Source organism: Hemitrygon akajei, chromosome 5, assembly GCF_048418815.1.
Source record: "Hemitrygon akajei chromosome 5, sHemAka1.3, whole genome shotgun sequence".
NCBI classification, from domain to species: Eukaryota; Metazoa; Chordata; class Chondrichthyes; order Myliobatiformes; family Dasyatidae; genus Hemitrygon; species Hemitrygon akajei.
Genome location: NC_133128.1, coordinates 189,389,821 through 189,411,241, shown reverse-complemented (window position 1 = coordinate 189,411,241; position 21,421 = coordinate 189,389,821). Strand labels below are relative to the sequence as shown.

The window sequence follows — 21,421 nt, the reverse complement described above, 5'->3', positions numbered from 1 at the left end:
ATTTCAGAAGAGGAGGTGCTTATTGTCTTGAGGCAAATTAGGGTGGATAATACTCCAAGCGCTGATAAGGTGTTCCCTCAGACCTTGTGCAGATATTGCAGGGGCCCTAACAAAGGAATTTAAAACTTTCATAGCTAAGGGTGATGTGTTGGAGAACTGGAGGACAGCAAATGTTCTTCCACTGCTTAAGAAAGGCTGTAAGAATCAGCCAGGAAATTATAGGCTGGTGAACCCGACATCAGCAGTGGGAAATTTATTGGATTGTATTCTAAGAGACTGGATATATAAGCATTTGGACAGACTGGGACTGACTAGGGATAGTCAACACGGCTGTGTGCATGATAAGTTGTGTCTAATCTATCTTACAGTTTTTCAAGGAGGTTACCAGGAAAGTTGATGCTGTTTACAAGGCCCTTGACAAGGTCCCACATGGGAGATGAGTAAAGCAGGTTCAGTCACTTGGTATTCAGGATGAGATATTAAGTAAGATTTGACAAATAGCTTCATGGGGAAAAATCAAAGAGTAGAAAGATATCTCTCTGACTGGAGGCCTTTGACTAGTAGTATGCCGCAGGGATCAGTGCTGTGTCTGTTTCTTGTCATCTACATTAACAATCTGGGTGATAATGTAAACTGGATCATCAAAATTATGGATGACACCAAGATTGGAGGCATGGGATAGTGAGAAAGGCTATCAAAACTTGCAGTGTGAAAAATGGGCTGAAAATGGCATATTGAATTTAATGCAGACAAGTGTGAGGTATTGCACTTTGGCAAGACAAACCAGGGTAAGACTTGCATGGTGAGCGGTTGGGCACCGAGGTGTGCGGTAGAGCAAAGGGATCTGGGAATACAGATCCATAATTTCTTGAAAGTGGCCTTATAGGCAGAGAGAGTTGTAAAGAAAGCTTTTCGCACAATCACCTCCATAAATTGAAGTACTGAGTCCAGGAGTTGGGATGTTATATTCCAGATGTCCGAATCTGGAGTATTGTGTACTGTTTTGGTCACCTATCTCCAGGAAAGATAACGGAAAATTTACAAGGACATTACTGGGAATTGAGAACCTGAGCTTTAGGGAAAGGTTGAATAAATTAGGATTTTATTCCTTGGAACATAGAAGATTGAGAGGAGATTTGATAAAGGTATACAAATTATGAAGGGTATATATGGGGGTTTGCACTAAGGTTGGGAGAGACTAGAACCAGAGCTTATGGGTTAAAGGTGAAATATGTAAGAGGAACTTTGGGGGGGTGGGATCCTTTTCACTGAGGTTGGTGAGAGTGCACAATGAGCTGCCTGTGGAAGTGATGGTTTTGAGTTTGATTTCAACATTTAACAGAAGTTTGGATATGTACATGGATGGGAGGGGTGTGAAGGGCTTTTGTCCAGGGGCAGGTAGATGGGACTAGGCAGATTAATAATTCAACATGGACCGGATGGGCCGAAAATTCTTTCTGATCTGTAGTTCTCTATGTGATTGTTCCTAAGTGCTAGTCATTAAGGCAGCTGAAGATATTAATATTATAAAGTATGAAATGAACTTTTAATCTTAACTGATTATCTTTTATCCTTACATTTGAAATATTTAATAACATAAGAAAATGGTTAAAATAGAAAATAAAAGAAACATAAAAGAAAAATAATGCAGAAAAAGTAACTGCTTCAAATTAGTATGTGTGAATGTAATATGAAATGTGCTGATTTCATTGGCCATGAACTGATAAGGTTTGAATTTTAAAAAATTAGAGTCAGATTCTTTGCTGCCAATCAAATGATTTACCATGAAACCAAGAAACGGGTTGCCATAACCGGATGAACAGAAAAATTACCTGCCTATACCTCTGTTAATTATGGTCTCATTATCTCTTGAAAACTAAGGTTTCCTGAAGCTGTTATCTTTACCTTTTATTCTGACAGGCACATACAAGTTTTGTACACTCAAAATTCCACTTTTGAAGGCCTCCCACCTACCAAGTACACCTTTGCCTGAAAACAGCCTGTCCCAATCCACACTTCCCAGATCCTTCATGACGCCATCATTATTGGCCTTTATCCAATTTAGAAATCTCAACCCATGGACCAGACCTATCTTTTTCTATATTTACTTTGAAACTAATGCCATTATCTTCATTAGACGCAAAGTGCTCCCCTACACAAACTTCTGTCCTATCTCGTTCCCTAATAGCACACTCTCTTGTTGAGACTTCTACGTACTTATTAAGGAAACTTTCTTGAACACATTTGACAAACTCTTTCCCATTTAGTCCGTTTAAAATAAGGGAGTCCCAGTCAATGTGTTGAAAGTTAAAATCACCTACTATAACAACCTGAGGTCTCTCTACAAATTTGTTCCTCTAAATCCTTGGACTGTTGGGTGGTTTCCAGTATAGCCCCATTAACGTGATCAGGCATTTCTTATTCCTCATTTCCACCCACAACACCTCACTAGATGGGTTCTCCAAAGTTGAAAGGACAAATGGCCTGTTCTCCTAAGTTTCTGTGTTTCTGCCTGGCACTTTGTGTTAATTGTGGCTAGAAAGTTAAATCACGTGTAAATTTAAAATGTTTATATGCCAATCACTAGGACAAGGAAATGTCAACCCTTCCCAAGTTGCTGATGCAATGATTGATTCAGTTGTGGAATTTATACAGAAGAAACCTCCGGCTTCTTTACAGAAGATTCGCATCGTAATTTTTCAACCTCAAATGTTAAGTGAATTTCACGAAAGGATGAAAATGCGTGCAGGATCTAATATTCCAGTTAATGAATCTATAATGAAAAAGATTACAAGTAAGTATCAGATATTATAAAAGGAAGAATTTATTTTGTATTGGAATGAGTAATATAAAAGTAGGATTTATTACATAAACTAAAACTCAAAGAAAATAACACAGGTTTGCATCATGCATTTTAAAAGGATGTTTAGATACAAAAGACCTTCAAAGATTCAAGATTCGGAGTACATTTGTCATCAAAGTATGTATGTAGTATACAACACTGAGATTAGTCTTCCCCCAGACAGCCATGAAACAAAGTACAGGCAGTCCCCGGGTTACAAACGAGTTCCTTCCTGAGTCCGTCTTTAAGTCGAGTTTGTACATAAGTCAGAACAGGTACAACCGGTATAATTTAATATCAGTTAGTCAAACGTTTGTCTTAGTATATAGTATATATTTTACCTTTCTATGCATATAAAACACTTAAGAAATGTATGTATTTCAATAATTAAACAACTGCAATGCTTAGTAATAATTGTAGCTTTCATCGGGAAGGGCCTTTGACATGCTTCATTATTCTCACTTTATCCTTTAAAATTGTTCCGATTGTTGACCGACTGTAGCCTAACGCTTTTCCAATGACTGATGGCGTTTCACCTCTGTCCAATCGCTTTATTATTTCCACTTTATATTCAGTCACGATCGTTTTCTGTCAAGGGAACAGAAAACTGCAGATTCAGCAGCAGCTGCGGGCGGCAGGTCCTCTGCTTCCCCCGGGTCCTAAATTCCACCCATACTGAGCCAGGTTAAATGGGACAAATAGGGGCGATGCTGACTGGAAAAGAGGGAGGGGGTGTCAGGGTGAATCTTGCTAAGAAATATTTAAGCCAAATATAAAGTTACACACTCAACACAGTGTTAATGGCAACAACTTAAAATGGTGAACGGCGTCGTGATCCGAATTAAAATGTTGGACAGCATTGTGATCCAGCTTAAAAATGACGATGGTGTTCTCCTCACTCCATTCGTAAGTACGAGTTGTTTGTAAGTCGGATGTTCGTAACTCAGGGACTGTCTGTAAACCCATTCAAAGAAAAACATCAAACCCCTGACATGGGGGGAGAAAAACAAATTACTCAAATGGTAAAAAAAAACTAGTGAAAAGCACAGAATGTAAATCATCAAACCACAAAGCCATCGAAGTCCAGGAATATTCAGTTTAGTTCAGTTCAGGTCAATGATGTACTATATACAAGACATTGTCAAAAACATAGTGAAATCTAGTGTATTATCTGTATTCAAGGTACAGAGAATTGTGGACCAGTCAGTTCAATATTAAATGTAGGTAAAATAATGGATTCCCGTTAAGAGAGGTTAATGGACAAAACTTTAGAAACAAGAATTCTCAAAGTAGAGTTCAAAAGTAAAATCTTGCTTAAAAGGGTAAACAAGGCACTAACAATAGTTACATTGTAGATATATTTTGTCTAAATTTTTAGAACCCTTTGATAAGGTGCTGCTAACAATGCCTAGTGCCCGAGGTCAGGGAATGGAGATTCGGGGATTAAGGAAAATAAACATTTTCTGGTGTCATGAGGGAAAGCAATAGTGGGTGTAATGGGCAATTCTTCAAAGCCAAGAAGATGGCTTGTGACATTTCCTAAAAGCAGTATTGCAATAATAACTGCTTAGAGTTTACATTTGATGTTTCAGGCCAAAACCCTTCATCAGGGCTGGAGAAAAAAAGATGAGAAGTCAGAGTAAGAAGGTGGAGGAAGGGGAGGAGGGATGAAGTAAAGAACTGGGAAGTCAATCGTTCAAAGAGTTAAAGGGCTGGAGAATGGGGGAATCTGATAGGAGAGGACAGAAAGCTATGGAAGAAAGGAAAGGGGGAGGAGCACCATAGGGAGGTGATGGGCAGGTAAGGAGATAAGGTGAAATAGGGACATGGAAATGGTGAAGAGGAGGGTGCATTACTAGAAATCGATGTTCATGCCATCAGGTTGGAGGCTACTCAGGCAGAATATAAGGCGTTGCTCCTCCAAACTGTGTGTGGCCTCATGGCAGCAGCAGAGAAGGCCATGGACTGACATATGGGAATGGGAAGTGGAATTAAATTGGGTGACCACTGGGAAATCGTGTGCTTTTTTTGCAGACGGAGTGTAGGTGCTCAGCGAGGCTGTCTGGCAACCAACGTCAGATTTCACTGATATACAGGAGGCCACACCGGGAGCACTGGATACAGTTGATGACCATAGCAGACTAACAGACTCCTTTATTAAAATTACCAAGTGTTTTGATGGAGTGAACATGGAGGGATTTTGTCCATGATGAGTGTAGATGTTACAATGATTTTCATGCAAATATTGGTGAGGATTAGATTAGATTAGATTCAACTTTATTGTAATTGTGCTGAGTACAGATACAAAGCCAATGAAATGCAGTTACCATCCAACCAGAAGTGAAAAAGAATAGAAACAACTCTCACAAAATGCTGGTGGAACACAGCAGGCCAGGCAGTATCTATAAGGAGAAGTACTGTTGACGTTTCGGGCCGAGACCCTTCGTCAGGACTAACTGAAAAGAAAAATCCTAAGAGATTTGAAAGTAGTGGGGGGAGGGGAAATGCGAAGTGATAGGAGAAGACCGGAGGGGGTGGGATGAAGCTAAGAGCTGGAAAGGTGATTGGCAAAAGTAATACAGAGCTGGAGAAGGGAAAGGATCATGGGACGGGAGGCCTCGGGGGAAAGAAAGAAAGAAAGGGGGGGAGCACCAGAGGGAGATGGAGAACAGGCAGAGTGATGGGCAGAGAGAGAAAAAAAAACAATTAAATATGTCAGGGATGGTGTAAGAAGGGGAGGAGGGGCATTAACGGAAGTTAGAGAAGTCAATGTTCATGCCATCAGGTTGGAGGTATATAAGGTGGTGTTCCTCCAACCGGAGTGTGGCTTCATCTTGATAGTAGAGGAGGCCATGGATAGACATTAAAGAATAGTATTATTTACAAAATAACTGCAAATGAAAAGTAAGTGCTACAGCATACAAATATAAACGTACTGAAGCAGTACAATACGAATGCAATACTGCTTAGCGCTGTGATGTGAGGTTCAGCTGGATCACAGCCTCAGGGAGGAAGCTCTTCCTGTGCCTGCTGGTGCAGGAGTGGAGGCTCCTGAAGTGCCTACCGGATTTGAGGAGAGTAAAAAGTCCATGGTTAGGGTGAGACTAGTGTGAAAATAGCTACCAAATGGTTGAAGCAAACAGCACATTTAAGGAAAGGGAATAGTAGACAAAGTTTATAAATTTAAATACAAAAAGAGAGAGGAGGATCAAGTGGAACGTATGTTGATGTGGCAAGTTACACCATGCATCCCATTTCTGTTCTGTGTCTCTGCATACAATGCTTTTATGTAATTTTGTGAATTTTTTTCCTGCTAATATTAGATGCAATTACATCAGTGTTTTTTGGGGAACCGAAGAAAGAAAATGCAGCCTCCTTCATTGAAGAAAATATCGAATTCAAAGATGGGATAGAGACAGCTGATTTTGAGATTTGTGGAGACAATGTACAAACTATTGAAAATATTATATCCTTCATAAAAAGTAAGCTTTCAAAAGAGCAGAGTGAAGAAGTTATTGTTAATGATTTCTTATTTAAATTCTCTGAAAATGAATGTGAAGAATTACGTCGTCTTCAGAAAAGTCTTCAAATCTCTTTGGAACTACAACGTAACCAGTCTGGAGCTCAGATAAAAATCTGTGGTATCACAAAGGATGTTCTGAATGCCTTTACAAAAATTCAGGAAATGATTGACTACATCAGAAAAGAAGACTCTGAAAAAAGAGATGAGGAACTTGTCAAAAATTTGGTTGAATGGCAGTTTGAAGATGGCAGTCAATTCACAGCATTTGACAGTGCTACAAACCTGATACTGGAAAAGGCGTTCACTGAACAAAAGGCTAAATTTACTTTCAAATTTCGCGGCCAGCATTGTGCTGTGGATTTGAACAAAAATACTGCAAGGGTCAATGGACATGAGATGAATTTGAAAAGGATTTCGAAATCTGAAGGTAAATTGTTCATTGTATTTAATTTGTACCCTTCTTTTCATTCATAGAGTCATAACATGCCCAGCTGAGAATGAGACAATTTGTGACAAATTGTTATTCTGCCAAATCCCATCATCCTATACCTGGACCAGAGCCCTCCATACGCCTCCCATCCATGTACTTATCCAAAGTTCAAAGTAACTTTCATCATCAGAATACATATGTCATCACATACCACCCTGAGATTCTTTTATTCCTGCGGGCATACTCAGCAAATCTGTAGAACAGTAACTATAACAGAATCGATGAAAGATCAATCAGAATGTAGAGATAACAAACTGCAGATGCAAATATAAATAAATAGCAACAAATAATGAGAACTTGAAATAACATCTCCTTAAAGAGAGATCATTGGTTGTAGGAGCATCTCAGTGGATGGGCCAGTGAGTGTAGTTATCCCCTTTTGTTCAAGAGCCTGATGGCTGAGGGGTAGTAACTGTTCTTGAACCTGGTGGTATGAATCCTGAGCTCTTGTACCTTCTACCTGATGGCAATAGTGCAAAAAGAGCATGACGTAGGTGGTGAGGATCTCTGATAGATGCTGCTTTCCTACGACAGCATTTCATGTTGTATTCTTAACTGTTACAATAAAATCTACATCTACCATTTCCACCAGCAGCTTATTCCACACTCACATTATCTTTGAGTGAAGAGGTTTCCCTTAAATATTTCAACTTCCACCCTTAACTTATTACCTCTATCCCAGCCTCAACTAACCTGTGTTAAAAGCCTGCCAGCATTTACCCTATCTATCCTCCTCATTATGTGGCAGGGAGGAGATAAGTCTCTACCAAAGAAGGCATAAGACACTGTTCCCTCCACCACCCTACAAGTCACCCTTAGGCAAGGTGTAGCACCTGCTTAGCTCCCCTCCCCCCAATCAGGGTCATGTGAACCCATGTGAGCAGGTGGTGGATGGTTGCAGAGCCCTGATGCAACCACGGATGCCAGGCAATCTCTGAAGAACATTAAAAATAGCTGGGGTCATTCATCTTGTAAAGACACTGCCCCAAGGAAGGCAATGGCAAACCACTTCTATAGGGAACAAGATGCCAAGAACAGTTATGATTATGGAAAGACCATGACCACCTACATCAGTGGTCTCCAACCATCAGGCTGCAAAGCATGTGCTACCAGGCCGCGAGGAAACAATATGATTTGGTGATATGAAGCAGTATGAGTCAGCTGCACTGCAGCTTCATACCGCCAAATCATATCGTTTCCTCGTGGCCCGGTAGCACATGCTTTGCGGCCCGGTGCTTGGGGACCACTGGCCTACGTCATACAACAAGGCACACAGGTGACAAACTTGACACGAACCCCTACCATCCATGTACCTATCCAAACTTCTCTTAAACATTGAAAAATTGAGCTTGCACGCACCACTTGTGCTGGTAGCTCATTCCACACAGTCACAACCCTCTGAAGAAGTTTCTCCTCATGTTCCCCTTAAACTTTTCACCTTTCACCCTTAACCTATGACCTCTGGTTATAGTCCCGCACAACCTCAGTAGAAAAAGCCTGCTTGCGTTCACCCTATTTATACCTCTCATAATTTTGTTGACCTCTTTCAAATATCCTCTCAACCTTATGTGTTCTAAGGAATATACGTAGTCCTAACCTATTTAATCTTTCTTCCATACCCAGAAACATATATCTTCTCTGTATTCTTTCAACCGTTTGCATCTTTCCTGTTGGTAGGTGACCAAAACCGCACACAGTACTCCAAATTTGGCCTCACCAATGTCTTGTGCAACTTCAACATAACATCCCAACTTCTGTACTCAATGCTAAAAAAAAAATCAGTTGAAGAAATATTAATGGGGGCCAAGGAGATGGCAGATGAACTAAATGAGTATCTTGCATCAGTCTTCACTGTGGAGAAACAAGCAGTGTGCCAGGTATTGAAGGGTGCGAAGGAAGAAAGTGAGTGGAGGGGGAAGGGAGAAGGTGCTCAACATGTTGTGAAAGACCTTAAGGGTACACAAGTCACCCAGACCAGATGAACTGCACCCTAGGGTTCTAAAAGAGGTTGCAGTGGAGATTGTGGAGGGATTCATAATGATCTTTCAAGAATCACTGAACTCTGGCAAGATTCCGGAGGACTGGAAAAATGTTTTTTTAAGAAAGGAGAGAGGCAGCATATGGGAAATTATAGACCAGATAGCCTGATCTCAGTGTTTGGGAAGATGTTGGAGTCATTTGTTATGGATGAAATTATGGAGTACTTGGTGACACAGGACAAGATAGGACAAAGTCAGCATTGTTTCCATAAGGGAAAATCTGCCTGAAAACCCTGTTGGAATTGTTTGAGGAGATAGATGTTTGAGGAATTATTTTAAGTAGGATAGATAAAGGGGATGCAGTAGATGTTGTATATTTGGACTTGCAGAAGGCTTTTGACAAAGTGCCACACATGAGGCTGCTTACCAAATTAAGAGCCTGTACTGTTATTGGCAAGTTGCTAGCATAGTTGTAGAATTGGCTGATTGGTAGGAGGAAGCGATTGGGAATAAAAGGATCTTTTTCTGGTTGGCTGCCAGTGACTAGTGGTGTTCCATAGGGATCGATGTTGGGATCGCTTCTTTTTCTGCTGTATATCAATGGTTAGGTGATGGAATAGATGGCTTTAATGCCAAGTTTGTAGATGATACAAAGATTGGTGGAGGGGCAGGTAGAGTTGAGGAAACAGGAAGGCTGCAGAAGGACTTGGATTCGAAGAATAGGCAGGAAAGTGGTAAATGAAAAACAGTGTTTGAAAATGCATTGTTATATACCTTGGTAGAAGAAATAAATGTACAGACTATTTTCTAAACGGAGAGAAAATCCAGAGTTACGTAAGGACTTGGGAGTCTTTTTGCTGATAACCCTGAAGGTAAACTTGCAGGTTGAGTCAGTGGTGAGGAAGGCAAATGCAATATTAGCATTCATTTCAAGAGGTCTAGAATACAGGAGCAGGGAAATGATGCTGGTGAGGCTTCTCCTTGAGTATTGTGAATAATTTTGGGCTCCTTATCTTAGAAAAGATGTGTTGGCATCGAAGAGTGTTCAGAGTAGGTTCATATGAATTAATCCGGGAATAAAAGGATTATCATATGAGGAATGTTTGATGGTTCTGGGCCTGTACTCACTGGTATTTAGAAGAGTGAGGGGGGATCTCATTGAAACCTTTCAAATGTTGAAAGACCTAGACATAGTAGATGTGGAAAGGATGTTTCCCATGGTGGCAGAGTCCAGGATAAGAGGGCACTGCCTCAGGATAGAGGAGTGCCCATTTAAAACAGAGATGCAGAGAAAATTCTTCAGGCAGAGGGTGGTGAATTTGTGACATTTATTACCACAGGCAGCTGTGAGGCCAGGTCATTGGATGTACTTAAGGCAGAGATTGGTAGGTTCTTGATTGGCCATGGCATCAAAGGTTAGGAGGAGGAAGTCAGAGAGTGCGGCTAAGGAGGGAAAAAAGGGTCAGCCATGATTCAATGGTGGAGCAGACTCGATTTCCCAGATGGTCTAATTCTGCTCCGATGTTTTATGGTCTAGTGCTCTGATTTATGAAGGCCAATTTGCCCAAAGCTCTCTTTCCAACCCTACCTACCTTTGATGCCGTTTCTATATTCCCAGATCCATTTTTTCTACCGCCCTCCTCATTCCTCTCACCGTTCATCGGTTTGCCCTGCGAAATGCAACACATTTGTCCGGATTAAATCCCAGTTGCCATCTTTCCAGCTGTTCTGGATCTTGTGCAAGAAATCATGCATCAGTTATGTCAGTATATTTCCTCTGTCTCCAAATGTTGTTCTGTGTATTTCAATGGAATTACTTCAGATGTAGAATACAACATTCTACCATAATTATGGCATATTTAGCAATACTCATGCGGGGTAACTTTCAGTGGCAGTTCCTGAATTGTGAAATATTTTGTGCAGATTGTTATACCTGATGAGTTCTTTAAGGAAAAATGACTCAAAAAGGCAGCATCCATCATTAAGGACCCCCATCACCCAGGACATGCCCTTTTCTTGCTGCGACCATCAGGGAGGAGGTACAGAAGCCTGAAGGCACACACTCAATGATTCAGGAACAGCTTCCTCTCTGCTATCTGCTTTCTGAATGGACATTTAACCCATGAACACAACCTCACTTTTTTTTCCCTCTTTTTGCACTACCTATTTAACTTACACTTTTTCCAGTAATTTAGTTTTTATTATGTATTGTACTGTACTGCTGCCGCACAAATGGAAAGTGAAAAAAGTGGAAATTACCTTTGGTCTACAATGTTTATCACAGATCATCGAAAACCTACATTTGACTAACAACCTCTTCTCACTACCACCATCGGCCAATATAGGTATACAGAAGCCTTAGATCCCACACCACACAGTTCAGGAACATTTATTACCCTGCATCAATCAGGCTCCTGAACCATTGTGAATAACTTCATTAAGCATTACTCTGAACTGATGCTATGACCTACAAACTGTCTTTTAAACAACTCGTGCTTTCTGTATTATTTTTTATTTGCTCAGTTTATCTTTTTTTGCACACTTTTTCAGTTAGTTTTTATAAAATTTCATTCTATTCCTGTAAATGCCTACAAGGAAATGAACCTCAGGCTCTTAAACCAAAAAGGATAACTTCTCGCAACCTCCTTGAAATGTTCCCACAACCATTGGACTCACTTTCAGCACATTGGACTCTTCATCTCATGTTCTCGATATTTATTGTGTATTTATTTATTATTATTTCATTTTTTTTTGTATTTGCATTTTCTCTTCTTCCACACTCTGGTTGTACACCCTAGTTGGACAGTCATTCATTGTTTTATAATTATTATTTTACAGATTTATTGAGTAAGTCTGCAAGGAAATGAATCTCGACTGTAAAGTAACATGTACGTTGATAGTACATTAACTTTGAACAAATAATTATGATTTATTTGATATATCTACAGGAATGCAAATTGATAGCCTACCAAAACATTGGGATGGCATGCAGAGTTTACAAAATAAATCTGTGGAGCTGCAACAGAATTCCAAAGAATATCAGGATGTAGCAGAATCATTCAAAGCAACTGCTGTGCAGTCTCAGATTGTAAAGGTACGTCAAATGAATTATCATGAGCCAATTTGTACTTCATAACTTTGTAACTTAACAAGGAGAGATTTGGATAAACATAACTAATGTTTTCAGCGTATCAAAGTGGTAGGGCTTGGGTCTGAGAATGAGAAACAACCCAAGGTTTGCCTGATTTAAGCACCAGACCAGATTGAAGAGGTCATTGTGTTGGGGCTGGAGGGTGAGGGATGAGTTTGTATTCCGCACACTACTCCACAAGGTTTACTCATCTCTGCTGAGCTGAGGCTGTGGCCTGAAACTAACGGGCTCCTAGGTCGGCTGTGACTGGCTTCATGGCTGTGGACTCACTTTAGTGAACTTCAGTTCTGGGGATTATTTCATTACTTTTATTGTTTGCACAAATTTTTTTCCTGCAGAATGGGTGTTTGATGATCCTTTATTTATGGGCTTCATTGGGTTTCTTTGATTTGTGGTGCCTGTCCCGACAGAGTCATAGAAAGGCACAGCACAGAAACAGGCCCTTCAACTCCCCAAAACAATTTAATCAGCCTACTCCCATTGACCTTCCACCAGCCCACCATACCCCTACCATCCATGTACCTATCCACACTTTGCTTGAACAGTGAAATTGAGCTCACATGCACCACTTGTGCTGGCAACTTATACCACACTCTCACAACCCTCTGAGAGAAGAAGTTTCCTCTCATTTTCCCCTTAAACTGTTCACCTTTTACCCTTAACCCATGCCCTCTGATTGTAGCTCCACCCAACCTCAGTGGAAAAAGTCTGCTTGCATTTAACCTATCTATACTCCTCATAATTTTGTATACCTCGATCTTCTGAGTTCCAAGGAATAAGGTCCACACCGATTCAATCTTTCCTTATAACTTAGGTCCTGGCAACATCCTTGCAAATTTTCTCTGTACTCTTTCAACCTTACTTACATCTTTCTGGTAGGTATTTGACCAAAACTGCACACAGTACTCTAAATTAGGCCTCACCAACATCTTATGCAACTTCAACATAGCATATTAATAATAAGTAATTTATTGATTCCAAGTGGAAAATTATTTTGTTACAGTAGCAACATTTTAAAATGCAGCAATAATAAATAATAATAAATATAATAACAATAAAGTACAGAATAATAATACAGGTTTCCCCCGCAATCCGAAGGTAGAGCGTTCCTATGAAATCGTTTGTAAACCAAAATGTCGTAAAGTGAAAAAGCAATTACTATTAATTTATATGGGAAAAATATTTGAGCGTTCCCTGACCCAAAAAATAACCTACCAAATCATACCAAATAACACATAAAACCTAAAATAACACTAACATATAGTAAAAGCAGGAATGATATGATAAATATACACCCTATATAAAGTAAAAATATTGTATGTACGGTGTAGTTTCACTTATCAAAATTGGGGAGACAGCAAACCAAAGTTGATCTGAAGAAAAAAAATTGGCACGTACACGCATACGCATGTACACGCATGCACAAACAACTACCTGCACAAGGTTTCATGGTCATTGTAGTCTTTCTCAGGGTAAACACACGTATAAAACGGGCGTCTTTTTTTCGTAAAAGTGAAAATCCTCTTTGGTTAGCGAAAACGGGTACTAATGTAGGTCTTTCGTAACAGTGAATTGTCGTAAAGTGAACGTTCGAAAAATGGGGGACACCTGTATACGCAATTTATGAATGTGCAATAATAATGAACAAAATAACAAAGTAGAGGCTATTGTACTATGATGTGTGTTCTCCTGTCACACACAGATTGACTGTTGTATGTACTTATTGCATTTGGTAGGGAAGATTTTCTGTAACGATCCTTGTGACAGTGGAACTGAATGAGTCTGTCCGAAAGGGTGCTCCGCTGCTTATTCTGTAGGTCATGGAGAGAATCTGCCTGATTGTCCATAATGGATACCAGCTTGTTAAGTGACATTCTCTCCACCACTAACTCAGAAGAGTCCGGGTTGTAGCCGAGGATGGATCCAGCTATTTTGATGAGTTTATTTAGTCTTTTTGCATCACCAGCACTGATGCTGCTCCCCCAACATAAAGCCGCAAAAAAGATTGCACTCGCTACAACAGACTGGTAAAAGATGTCCAACATCCTTCTACACATATTGAAGGATCTCAGCTTCCTTAGAAAATAGAGTCTGCTCACCCCCTTCTTGTAAACAACCTTGGTGTTGGTTTTCCAGTCGAGTCTATTGTCGAGGTGAACACCCAAGTATTTGTACTCCTCCACCACCGCAACAACTTCTCCCAGAATAGATACAGGACTCATCACAGACCTCTAACTCCTAAAATCAATCACCATTTCCCTGGTTTTGGCCACGTTCAGGAGCAGGTGATTCGTCCCACACCACTCCACAAACCTGTCCACCAGTCCTCTGTACTCCGACTCCTGCTCATCTCTGATACACGCAACCACTACAGAGTCATCAGAGAACTTCTGCAAGTGACAAGACTCAGATTTGTACTGCAAGTCTGAGGTTTGCAGTGTGAACAGGAACAGAGACAAGACAGTCCCTGGTGGTGCTCCAGAGCCACTCACCACCATCTCAGACAGAGAACTACCCCGCTGTACAAACTGGGGTCTATCTGTCAGGTAGTCAGTAAGCCAGGGGATTGTGGGTTTCTCTACACCCATCGTTTGCAATTTCACTTCTTGCTCAGAGGAAGTGGCTGGATTGTACTGAAGGCACTAGAGAAATCAAAAAAGTGATTCTCACAATGCTACCAGCATCATCCAGGTGGGAGTGAGCTCTCTGCAACAGGTAGATGATGGGATCATCCACTCCCACATGAGGTTGGTAGGCAAACTGTACAGGGTCCAATGAAGATCTCACCTGCGGTCTATGGTCAGTCAGGACCAGCCTCTTCAGCACCTTCATCACATGACGTGAGGGCAGTTGGTCTGTAGTCAGTAAGTCCAGATAAATTCACCTTCTTGGGTCCAGGAACCAAGCAGTGAGTCTTCCATAGCAACATATCTTTTCCTGACTTAGACTCAGATTGTAAAGAAGTTGCAAAATACCAGACAGCTGGCTCGCACAGGCCTTCAGTACCCTGGGACTGATACTGTCCTGTCCAGCAGCCTTGCCTTGATGTAGTCTCTCCAGCTGTCTCTTAACCTGACCTGCAGTCACAGTCAGGTGGGGGAGGTCAGTCATCCCCATGGAGGCAGGAGACTCCAAAGTTGGGGGGGGTTTGGAACACAAGCACTCACCAGAGGGGAGGGAGGGGTGGAGGGAGAAGGCTGAGGTCAGGGAGGGTGTGTGGTTTGGGCAAGTGGGGGAGGGGACAGCAGGAGGTCCCATGCTGAACCTGTTGGAAAACAAGTTCAATTCATTGGCCATTCAATTCCAGGCAGCCCTCGATCTTTGTTTCTTTAACCTTGAAGCCAGTGATCTGCTTCATGCCCGACCACAAGTCCCTTATGCTATTCTGTTGGAGCCTGTACTCCAGCTTCCTCTTGTAGGATTCTTTGCACTCCCTCAGCCTTGCCCTCAGTTCACTCTGTACTTGCCTCAGTACTTGTCTATATTCAGACCTGAAGGCTTTCTTCTTCATATTCAAAAGTTCTTTCCAGTCACTGGTGGAAGCAGTGTACAGTCCTGGCTGGCACGATGATGTTCTCACAGAATCTGATATAGTCTGTGATACAATCAGTCATTTTGTTAATATCCTCCCTGGGTGGCTCACATAACACATCCCAGTCCGTCCTCTTAAAGCATTCCTGCAGTGCCTCATTAACATCCTGAGACCACCTCCTTACAATCCTTGTCGGCTCAGGCTGCCGCTGGACAAGAGGCACGTACCTGGGTGTTAGCAGGACCGGGTTGTAATCAGATCTGCCAAGTGGGGGAAGGGCAGAGGCACTGTCTGTGTCCTTTATGTTGACATACAGAAGGTCCACTGTTATATTGTCTTGAGAAGGGCGGTGGCACTGTCTGTGACCTTCACATTCGTATACAGAAGGTCCAGTATTCTACTGTCCTATGTAGGGCAGCTGACATATTGATAAAACATTGGTATTGTTGCCACGAGAGAAACATAATTAAAATCCCCAGTAACAGCCACAACAGCATTGGGATATTGAGTCTGTACTCCAGCAACGGTCGAAAGAATAGCAACGCACGCTACACTTACGTCAGTCGAAGATTGAATGTAAACTACAACTAAAGCAGTAGTTGAGAATTCCCGAGGCAAATAATATGGTCGTATCCCAACAGCTGAGAGTTCAATGTCCAGTCTACATAAACGTTCCTTTATAGTAACATGTCTGCGATTACACCACCTTTCATTCACAAGCACTGCAATCCTTCTTCTCGCCACCTTACTGCTCAGTGTAACGTCTCTGTCCACTCGGACAGTCTTTAAGCCGGGTGTGGTAGCACAATGGTCCAGAAAATGTGTGTGTAGTCAGGTCTCAGTTAAGAACAAAACACTGCACTCCCAGTATTCCTTTTGGGTCTTAATCAGTGCACCAAGTTCCACCATCTTATTTCCCAAGGATGTCACATTTCTCATGATGATCACGGGGATAGAAGGTTTATATTTCCTCCTCAGCCTTAACCTTCTCTCCAGCCCTGCAGCCTTGGCTTAACCTCCTAAGCTCCTGTGCGATTTCACACCACACTCTGGGCACTAGCATCGGTTTGCTTAGCTCAATCAGCTGGTCTCTGGAATAAACACAACCGTCGCTCAACTTTCCCTCCAAATGCAAGGTTCCCTTCACTAATGGTCACAAACATCTTAAACATCACAAACAACTTAAACATAACATTTTCATCTCCTCTACTCAGTACATTGATAAATGAAAGCCAGTGTGCCAAAGGCTTTCTTGACAACCCTACCTACCTGTGACAGCACTTTCAATGAATTACAGTCCTGTATTTCCAGATTCCTTTGTCCTACTGTTCACTGTGTAAGACCTACCCTGATTGGTCCTACCGAAGTCCAACACCTTACACTTGTCTGCACTTAATTCCATCTGCCATTTTTCAGCCCATTTTCCCAGCTGATCCAGATCCCTCTGCAAGCCATGATTGTTTTCCTCACTGTCCACTACACCCACAATCTTGGTGTCATCAGCAAATTTGCTGATCCAGTTAACCACACCATCATCCAGATCATTGATATAGATGACAAACAACAATAGACCCAGCACCAATCCCTGCAGCACTCCACTAGTCACAGGCCTCCAGTCAGAGAGGTAACCATCTTCTACCTGTCTCTGGCTTCTCCCACAAAGCCAATGTCTAATCCAACATACTACCTCATCTTGAATGCCAAGCAACTGAACCTTTTTGACCAACTTCCCATGTGGGACCTTGTTAAATACCTTTTAAAAAGTCCATACAATATCCACTGCCTCACTTTCATCCATTTTCCTGGTAACTTCCTCAAAATACTTTAAGATTGTTTAGATATGATCTACCATGGACAAAGACATACTGTTTCCCAATTGTCCTTCACTGCCTTATTTCTTCTAGTTTCATACTTACCCTGCATGTGTGCATATCAGGACCTCACTCATTATTAGCATATAATGCCTGTTGTTTTGTCTCATTGATGTGAAATCTTTGGTAGTATCCACACTTTGTTACAGTATAGTGACCATTTATTTTAGTTGGACATGTACTAGCTACAATCCTCTACATTATCAAATCAAATCAGGTTTAATTATCATTCAAACCATACATGGATACAGTCAAAATGAGACAGCATTCCTCTGAGGCCAAGGTGCATAACATACATTCAGAATAGCGAGAGAAAAGAAAACAAGAAATGTTGCACAAGAAAACGTATGTATAGTCCAAGACCCTGAGCGACATGCAAATTGATGGTACAGCTCCTGACAATCCAGGTGTGGTTCAGATCCTCTTTTCTGCCTCTAAAGTACAGAGCCCAGTTGTCTTTGGTCTCTTGCATTTCCACCACCATTCAGGGGTCCAACGCTGTTCTGTCTTGATGATGGAGTTGGCCTCTCCTCTCATCACACGCCCAGTCGATCTCCAACATTTCCTGATAATGATTGTGTGCCACCTCTTGATGACACTGAAGGAGTAGGGCATGGTTGGAGATGTTGGAAATCACTTTTTTTAAATAACATTTTACAAGATTCATACTTTTTAACAAACTCATGTACTTTTCACAGTATGCGGTGGTTCATCACCTATTGGCAGAAAACAGTATAGCAGTTAAACACGGTTTATCACCTTTCTCATTTTTCATTGGCTAAGAATTAGCACATTATCCACGTTATGTAATTGTTTTAATTATGTAGCCTATTAACTAGTTTATTCCCTATCTAACAAATTTTCTTTAAAAGAGATGGATTTTTCAGAGACACCATCTTGCCCCCTTGGCTTCTTCTTTATTCCTTTGTCTCCTTATTAATACACATCTTAGCGTTGATTCTCAGCTCTTTATTTAGTTTGTTTAGCATTTTTATGTATGTACTCTAAAATAAACTGAAATCTTATAATTAAGAATGCTCGTCATTCCTGACTCCTGAAAGAATCCGAAGGATCAGAAAGGAAATGGAGATCCAACAGAGATATTTCTTGACCAGAAAATACAGTGGGTTTTCTAGAGGCCGATGATGTGGTATGGCAAGGTCGCTCTCTGTCATGTCCCAGCACTCGGACTCGTACAAGAGTGTGGACAGAGCACAGCTCTGGTACTGCTTCACCCTGGTGTAAATGCAGTATTTGGTTAATCCTCATATATCAACATCAATAAGCATTCAGACTATCCTAGCACAAACCTTATACCCTAAGCACTAAATACAGATTCTAACCACCAGATAAGCAAAGTATCTATATTTAAGATACTTTCTACATAAATGATTGTAAGAGAATTTGAAAAGTTTCTAAGAAAAGCAGGTACTGGAAATCAGCATTTCATGTGATGATAACAGCATCCTATGTAATAGAAGGTAAGTTTGTTTGAGATTGTTTTTGTTGAAACTATAAGTACAATTGACCAAGGAAATTGTGTTAACAGATTGAAAGACTTCAAAACCCATCTCTTTGGAAGAATTATATGATTAAAAAACAACAGATTGATAACAAAAATCCACCTGGAACTAATAATGAGAGGAATTTATTCCATGGAACAGCATCAGATTCACTCCGTTTAATCAATTGTCATGGATTCAACCGGAGCTATGCTGGAAGGAATGGTATGCAATGAAATATTTTAATCAAAGGGGCAAATTGCAAATCTGGAAATTGGAATATGGAGAGGATTGGTCAACAAATAGTCAAAAGGAAAAGAAAGTATGTTCTGATGTTTATATTTAACCAGAAGTGTATTATTCTATAGTTTTGAAATATTTGTTATTATTTTAATCAGCAAAATGTTGCTATCTTTTAGTTATTAGCTTTTAAAACAATTTTAGCTGAATTATAGATAATTGCTTTATTTAAGCTGTAAAATAGTGGTTTGTAAGCTAGATTGCAGGAGTAAAATACAAAATATTTTTCATCTGATGCACATCACCCTGATTTTAAAATAGTATGATATTGCTTCCACTCAGCATAGGACCACAATGTGCACAAACCACTTAATCACCGCAGAAAATTGAAAACCAGCCCCTCTGCTCCAAATCTTCCAGTTTCCATTTTTCAAATTATATTTTTAAAAAGTCTTTACAATTACTTAATCTTGGAATGTTGGAAGCAAGTGTTTCTGGTTTGTTCCTTAAAATGTTTAACATGTTTTTCTGTTTGATAAGTGGAAATAGTATTGCTCAATTAAGCAATGTTTAACTTTCTTTTGTAGCCACAGCGTTTGGGAATGGCACCTATTTTGCCGTAAATGCAAACTATTCTGCTCACGACACTTACTCAAAACCTGACGCGAATGGAATGAAGTACGTGTATCGCGCTCGAGTACTAACTGGAATGTACTGTCAAGGACGAAATGGAATGGTCGCTCCCTCTTCAAAAAGTTTAAATGATCCAACAGACTTGTATGACAGCGTTGTGGATAACCCAACAACTCCTTCTATGTTCATCATTTTCAATGACATTCAAGCTTACCCAGAATATTTAATTACTTTCAAATAACTAAACTATTTCAGATATGAAAACATCATATTGGAATTTAATTTTTCTATAATTCTTCCATTGAATTCCACTGTTGAAATCATAACTTTTGATTTTGGGGTCGTAATGTTGAACAGCTAATGAAAAGCTTGAGTGTTTCTTGTCTGAGATACACTTTGAATTCCAGATACTATTGAGAGGTACAGTGAGTGGATAGTTGACTACATTATCCCTAATGCTAACTTCTTCTGATCTCTCTGCATAGATAGAAAGCACATATATGTTAGAAATAAAAGTTGTAAATGATAAGCACACCTTAAATTAGACAAACATGTATATTGCTCAGAGCACATATGCTAATCTGTTGATCTAGTTTTTTTCACTGATGGAAAGAATTTCTCATCCCTAGTTGCTGCAGAACTGAGAAGACAATAACGAGCCAACCACTTGGATGGGCCTGGAGTCATATACGTACATATTAAACCAGATACACTTTGACATGTAATCTGTCAGTTTCACAGCAACTGTTTCTGATTGAAGCTTTTTATTAAAGACATATTGAATCATTTGAATTGAAATTTACCAACTGTCATGCTATGATTCATTTAAAAAAGTACATGGAAAGGTGTCTTATTGAGGATAGAGGAAGCAAAGGCAGATCTGGATTTTCCACTAAACAACAAGAGTTCTTCAGAGAATCAATCCCACATCTCACAACAGCCTGTCAGTCTATGGCCTCATATACTGTCAAAGTGAGGCCAGATGTCAATTAGAGGAATAGCACCTCATATTCCATCTTGGTAATCTCCAAATGATGGTATGAACATCAATTTCTCCAGCTCCTGATAACCACTCCTTTCTGTCTCAGCCTTTTGTTTTCCCGTTCCCACTGGCCCCATTACCGCTTCTCTTTCTCTTGCCTTTTCAATTTCCCATTACATAACACATTCCTCCCTTCAGTTCTTTGCTCACTTCCTTCCCTTTGTTCCATGGTCCACCACCCTTTCCATCTTCAGCCCTTTGTCACTTCCACCAATCACTTCCAAACTTATTATACCCACTCCCTTCACCTACTGCTATTACGTGCTAGCTCCCAGTCCACCCCCTCCCTCCACCCTTCTGTTCTGGCTTCTCCCCTGTTCCTTCCCAGTCCTGAATCTGTAGATGCTGCCTGACCTGCAGTGCCTACTGCATTTTCTGAGTTGCTCCAGATCTCCAGCATCTGCACAGTATTCTTATGTCACATTAGACCTGTTGATTGAGTTGCTGCTGACTTGAAACTTTAAAAAAAGAACCTTGCATCTTTAAGAGGAGGGTGTTGAATCTCAGTCTGTGCTCCTTTTCTGTTCTCGTCCTTGATAAAAATTCACACTTGGAAATTGCCAAGCCTATTGTAACCGTTGCTTCAGTCTGCCCATCTTCAATGTTTTTTTTAGAT

General features: G+C 40.6%; 1 protein-coding gene across 2 annotated transcripts in view; it reads left to right on the top strand.

The window, feature by feature from the left end:
- LOC140728587 (protein mono-ADP-ribosyltransferase PARP14-like) overlaps positions 1-20,565 on the top strand; it is a 66,585-nt gene extending 46,020 nt beyond the window's left edge. For both annotated transcript variants that reach the window (XM_073047553.1, XM_073047552.1), the window contains exons 14-18: positions 2,588-2,794; positions 6,166-6,792; positions 11,783-11,928; positions 18,938-19,115; positions 19,718-20,565. In XM_073047553.1, coding sequence (XP_072903654.1) covers positions 2,588-2,794; positions 6,166-6,792; positions 11,783-11,928; positions 18,938-19,115; positions 19,718-20,004 — 1,445 coding nt within the window. In that variant the 3' untranslated portion in view covers positions 20,005-20,565. The remainder of the gene's footprint in view (positions 1-2,587; positions 2,795-6,165; positions 6,793-11,782; positions 11,929-18,937; positions 19,116-19,717) is intronic.
- The last annotated feature ends 856 nt before the right edge of the window (positions 20,566-21,421 follow it).